The sequence below is a fragment of the Habropoda laboriosa genome, unplaced genomic scaffold (genome assembly GCF_001263275.1).
Source record: "Habropoda laboriosa isolate 0110345459 unplaced genomic scaffold, ASM126327v1 scaffold10, whole genome shotgun sequence".
Taxonomy (NCBI): Eukaryota; Metazoa; Arthropoda; class Insecta; order Hymenoptera; family Apidae; genus Habropoda; species Habropoda laboriosa.
Window position 1 is genome coordinate 91,006 of NW_017100129.1, and position 5,826 is coordinate 96,831.

Sequence of the window (5,826 nt, forward strand, 5' to 3'; positions counted from 1 at the left end):
GTGGTTTTACCTCGCGCATGGCTAAGTATCGCCTTCGTCGATCCGTGTGCAGTACACTCGCGATCCAGCTCCTCGATCGTAAAACGCCCGGTGAAAGAAGTTTCGTAATCCTGCTCGAATTATCACTCACAATTCTTCGTGTGAAATCCAAGTGACATCGAGTGTCATTGACCAAACTTCAACTCAAACACCTCAAACCGCGTGCACAGTGTGTGACATAATTTAAATCGCGCGAAATAATTAGAATAATTCCTCGAGAATGAGCAAACTAAATCACTTCGGTGAGACGTTCAAGTGTCATCGACAATTTCTCGGAATTTCTATCGTTTCAAATCCTTTCACACGATCGCGTAATCGACAGAAATCCCCAACTTCCGTAGAAAGTCTCGCCCTGTATGACTTACCGGTTTGATCGCGGTTACGCTAAATATAGAACGAAGGAAAATTGTTTAACAACCTGCAGAGATACACGGAAACTCTTACGAACGATCCTATTATGCGGCGTTATCCACGTCCTCGCTGTCATTTACCAGCGCGAATATTTCCCTCACCTCGTAATTCACGCGAAAGGGGAATTGTCAATTTCTCCGCATATAAGCGTAACCTAAGCATCGTCGAGTAAAGCTGCACAATTCTACGGAGGATAGTTCGTTTCATAAGCGTTATGGCGGGACCATAACTATCTGCAGCCGTTACAGCGGGCAGTATTAATTCTTTGGTTCGGTTCGTGAGCGTGTAGCTCTGATTTCACTTTGCTCAGCCGTGTGTTACATGATGACCCTGGGTTACATAACCAATTTTAGACGATGTCGATCGGTTTGTAAAATATATTGCGACAGATCGCACATCGGAGGAGAATTGTGACAAAAATGAGTAGACGAAGGAGTAAAAGATTGTCGAGGAACGTTGAAAAACTGGACGACCTCGAGTTTGATTTTAACAAAACGCAACGTTCACCTGTCGATGTACGACAGCTTCTACGGTGGAACGGTTGTGGAGTGGTGAAAAGAGAAACATTCGAAGCTGTGGTTAACGGTGAAGAATCGTTAAACGACGTGACAAGGTGTCGGTTTCGACACAACCGAAATTCGTAGCTCGATCGACGATTTCGAAACCGGCGAAATATCGCTGCTAGTGAATTCCCTGCACGCAACTTCTTCGAGGTCGCGTACCCGTGAAAATGGAGCACGAGGGGAAGTGTATGAACAGGGAGACACTCCGAAACACGAATTTCAAGCGAGTTGCTGGACAGTCACGGCTCATCTGACTCGAAGGTTGCAACTCTTTCCAAGAAGTTTAACCCCTTCGCTGCGGCAGATTTCGATGGGTGACTTATGGTAAATTTTGAATTATTACAATAAAATTTTTTAATTTCTCATGCGATCACGCTATTATGTACGTCTAGTTAGCGTAACTGACCTCCACAGGCCGCTGGAGACAGCGATGGCCGTATAACCCGCAGAGAGCGTGTATCTCGTCGATTATTTAGATGGGTCACGATAGCAAAAGCACGCGTGACTCGAACGGCGACCTAAGAAACGTCGGGTTTCTGCACGAGACTTACTATATATACTAAATACTCTCTCTCCTTGTTTCTCCTTTTTACGATGGACTTGTGGATTAACCCCTTGCAGACCGCCACCGTATCTCGACCTTAAGTTTTTCACACGTCGACCGTGTCAATACTAGATACAGAGACTTATGCAACTGGTTGCTTATTTATTTAGTTATTTAGGTTTACGGACATTTCTTATGTACCTATCTCTACGGACAAGCGTCACATTTTCTTTAAACAATAACTTATTTTATTTGAAAACAACATATTATACGCTGTTAACTTATAAATGAAACTATGAGATATTATATATTTATATAAAATTTATAATAAGCGTAAGTGGTAGGAAGGAAATGTAAACGGTTTCTGTAATTTTCCCTGTGAAATTCGAAATACGTCAAAATGGCGCGACCTGTGAACCTAGTGTTAAATTAATCTGGAAGTGTGTGAGGGATAAAATTAAGTATTAAATCAAGGTGGAAGTGTATCGAATGTCTCCAAGAGTATAGTGCGAGGAAATTTTCAAAACGTCTATATGAAAGGCCAATAGTAAGTTGAAGGATGAAATTAGGTATTAAATTAAGGTGGAAGTGTATCGAAAGTTTCTAAAAGTATAGTGCGGGGAAATTTTCAAAATGCCATTAAGAATGAAAGGGTTGAAGGATGAAATTAGGTATTAAATTAAGGTGGAAGTGTATCAGAAGGCTCTAAAAGTGTAGTGCGAGGAAATTTTCAAAACGTCTAGGTATACAAAAGGCCAATAGTAAGGAAAGGATTGAAGGATAAAGTTAAACATTAAATTAAGGTGGAAGTGTATCAAAAGGCTCTAAAAGTGTAGTGCGAGGAAGTTTTCAAAACGTCTAAGTATTATATATAAAAGGCAAATAGTAACGAAAGGGTTGGAGGATAAAATTAATTCTCAAATTAAGGTGGAAGTGTATCGAAAGTCTCGAATAGTACAGTGCGAAGGAATTTTCAAAACGCTTATATAAAAGGCCAACAGTAACTAAAGTGTTGAAGGATAAAATTAATTCTCATATTAAGGTGGAAGTGTATCGAAAGTTTCCAAAAGTATAGTGCGAGGAAATTTTCAAAATGCCATTAAGAATGGAAGGGTTGAAGGATGAAATTAGGTATTAAATTAAGGTGGAAGTGTATCAAAAGGCTCTAAAAGTGTAGTGCGAGGAAATTTTCAAAACGTCTAGGTACATAAAAGGCTAATAGTAAGGAAAGGAGTGAAGGATAAAGTTAAATATTACATTAAGGTGGAAGTGTATCAAAGGCTCTAAAATTGTAGTGCGAGGAAATTTTCAAAACGTCTAAGTATATAAAAGGTAAATAGTAACGAAAGGGTTGAAGGATAAAATTAATTCTCAAATTAAGGTGGAAGTGTATCGAAAGTCTCGAATAGTACAGTGCGAAGAAATTTTCAAAACGCTTATATAAAAGGCCAACAGTAACTAAAGTGTCGAAGGATAAAATTAATTCTCAAATTAAGGTGGAAGTGTATCGAAAGTTTCCAAAAGCGTCGTGCAACGAAATTTCCAAAATGTCTATAAGCGCGAAGAGTAACGAAAGGGTTAACCGAGTAAACGATGGCCCGACGATACCCGAGCAATTATCGAATCCGTTTCAATTAACATCTTCGAGTGTGGTGGAAAGTGCAAGAAAGTGAAAGCGCGGCGAGTGTGCACGAAGAATCGGCGTTTCGGAAATTGTCTGCTGGTCAGTTAGAGGCCGCAGAATCGTGTGCCTACTTGGTATATAACTTTACTCGCGTGACTGCAACACGTTGCACGCCTGATTCCACGGTGTACGATCGTGTAAGCGCGTCGCGTAGGACGTTCCGCGTTCCCTTAGACGTAAATTCGCGTTGGCTAATCAATAGGGTACCTTTTAAATCGAATCTTGCCGCGTGTGACGAATACGAATCGCCTCGTTAGCCAGGATTTTTCCCCATTTTCCTGGCGGACGTTCGCGCTACGCGGTTACGTGATAAGAATGGCGCGAAATCCGGGGGTTCTGGACGTTTAGCGACTTCGAGCAAATTGCCAACCACTTTTGGCACTCTCACGCTTCGAAGCTTTTCACAATTTCTTTCCTCGCGAATGCCTCGCGAAGGCTGGTTCGAGTAATTCCCCTCGTGCATCGGAGGAAGAACATCGTGAAGAGAATACGAGAAGTTTGTTCGAGATTGGAAGTCTGTTGTACGAGTGTATTTTAAGCGTGTCGAGTGTAATTGTAGGATAGATTAGGTATTCATGGATTCCTCGCTTTTCACCATTTGTTTCTTTGCGAATGTCTCGTGAATGCTGGCTGGATTGTTCGGGGAAAGAATACAAGATGTTTTCTCGAGATTAAAAATCTGTTCCATGAGTGTATTTTTAGCGTGTTGAGTGTTGTTAGATGATAGATTAGGTACTCGTGGATTCCTTCATTTTCCCAACTTCTTTCGTTGTGAATGATTTCTCGTGAAAAGAATACGAGATGTTTCTTCGACATTAGAAGTCTGTTCTATGAGTGTATTTTAAGAGTGTCGAGTGTAGATGATTGTACGACAAATTAGGTACTCGTGGATTCCTTGTTTTTCTCAACTTCTTTCTTCGTGAATGACTTTTTGTAAAAAGTATACAAGAAGATTGTTCGACATCAGAAGTCTGTTCTACGAGTGTATTTTAAGCATGCCGAGTGTAATTGCACGATAAATTAGGTACTCGTTGATTCCTCACTTTTTCCCAATTTCTTTCTTTACGAACGTCTCGTGTATACTGGTTGGATTCTTCCTGAAAAGAATAAAAGAAATTTGTTCTAACAGTGTAATTGTACAATAAATCAGGTACTCGTGGATTCCTCACTTTTCCCAACTTCTTTCTTCAAGAATATCTCACGAAGCCTATTTTTACAGATTCCTCTTGTGCACTGAAAGACACTTCGTCAACAGAATACAAGTTTGCTCTACATTAGAAGACTGTTCTATGCGTATGGAGTGTATTTGTACCCTAGATCAGGCACCTACGGCTTCCTCGCTCTTCCCGACTTCTGTCTTCATAAATGTCTCGCGAAGCCCGATCCTATCGACTCCCTGGAGCACCGAAAGACCCTTCACGAACGAACCACAAGAACTCTCTCCTGCAAGCGTAGTTTAAGCGCACCAAGTGCAACTTCACAACAGATTATCAGCGTTTGATTACAGATGCAGGCGTCGATAAATCTACTGACGATGGGTTTGTACCTACTGTGCCTCGTCGATCCTCTTCGAAGCGACCCTCAACAAACCTACTGGACCAATTACGACCCGTACAATCCCATAGATCATCGATCGCTTCCGTTAGAACCAGTCGAAATATTCTCCGAACAGTACTCTTCAAACCTGAGAAGTCTACCTCCGCATGAAACACAAATCGAAGAGAAACCTCAAATAATCCACGCACCGAATCATTTTCAAGCTTCTTCGAGTTCCTTGAGCTATCCCGTAAGAACACCCTCGACGAATTATCGCAGGTACCACGATTTGGTGCCGCGTGATTACGCCGAAGCGTCGAAGAAAGACAGAATAACCATCGGGGACAATTTGAACGAAGAAGAAATTACGAAGAAGATGAGGATCCTCGACAACGTTTTATCGGAGGACTCGAATCGGAAAGATTACCTCGATACGAATGGAATAGAAGATAAGATCATTCCCGAGGAGTCGAGGAGGGTAGCCAGGCAAGTTAGGAAGCAGAAGCCAGGATTCTTCTGGACTCTGGCCAGAATCACGTTCGAAGTAAGGCACACGTCGTTCACCAGGTTCCACGGATACCTGAAATCGCCGCAACTCATTTTCTGTTTATTCTAGACGATCAACGACACGAGGTCAGCGATAAAACAGATCAGTACCATCATTAACAATAGTATTGCTCCAGATTCGGCGACTCAGAGCACGATGACGAGCGGAGCTTTGACGTCGATAGACTCGACGAGTTCTGGAACGAATATGACCACAGTGAACGCGACGGAAACGACAACGACGTCGCCTATGAGAACCACAGAGGCGCCTTACGTCCTCACGAGAACCACGCTGCAGAGTTTGATTAGGAGAAATGTCCTTGGACTCGTGAAACTCTTCAATCTTGAATGGAAAGAGGCGTTGAATGTGAGATGATTCTTTCGATTTCTTCTTTCTCTAATTTAACACTTTATCTACCGAATCGGATTTTGGTGCTCAAGGGTTAATGACCTCTAAAATCGACTGTTTTCGGGTCTAGATGGATTTAGCGGTCAGTGCCTCC

The 5,826-nt window shown here is 42.0% G+C and overlaps 1 protein-coding gene across 1 annotated transcript in view; it reads left to right on the forward strand.

Annotated features, from left to right (window-relative positions):
* Positions 1 to 4,748: 4,748 nt before the first annotated feature.
* Positions 4,749 to 5,826, forward strand: part of LOC108579488 — a 2,611-nt gene continuing 1,533 nt past the window's right edge. Inside the window, exons 1-2 of the mRNA XM_017943068.1 lie at positions 4,749 to 5,321; positions 5,394 to 5,690. Coding sequence (XP_017798557.1) covers positions 4,749 to 5,321; positions 5,394 to 5,690 — 870 coding nt within the window. The remainder of the gene's footprint in view (positions 5,322 to 5,393; positions 5,691 to 5,826) is intronic.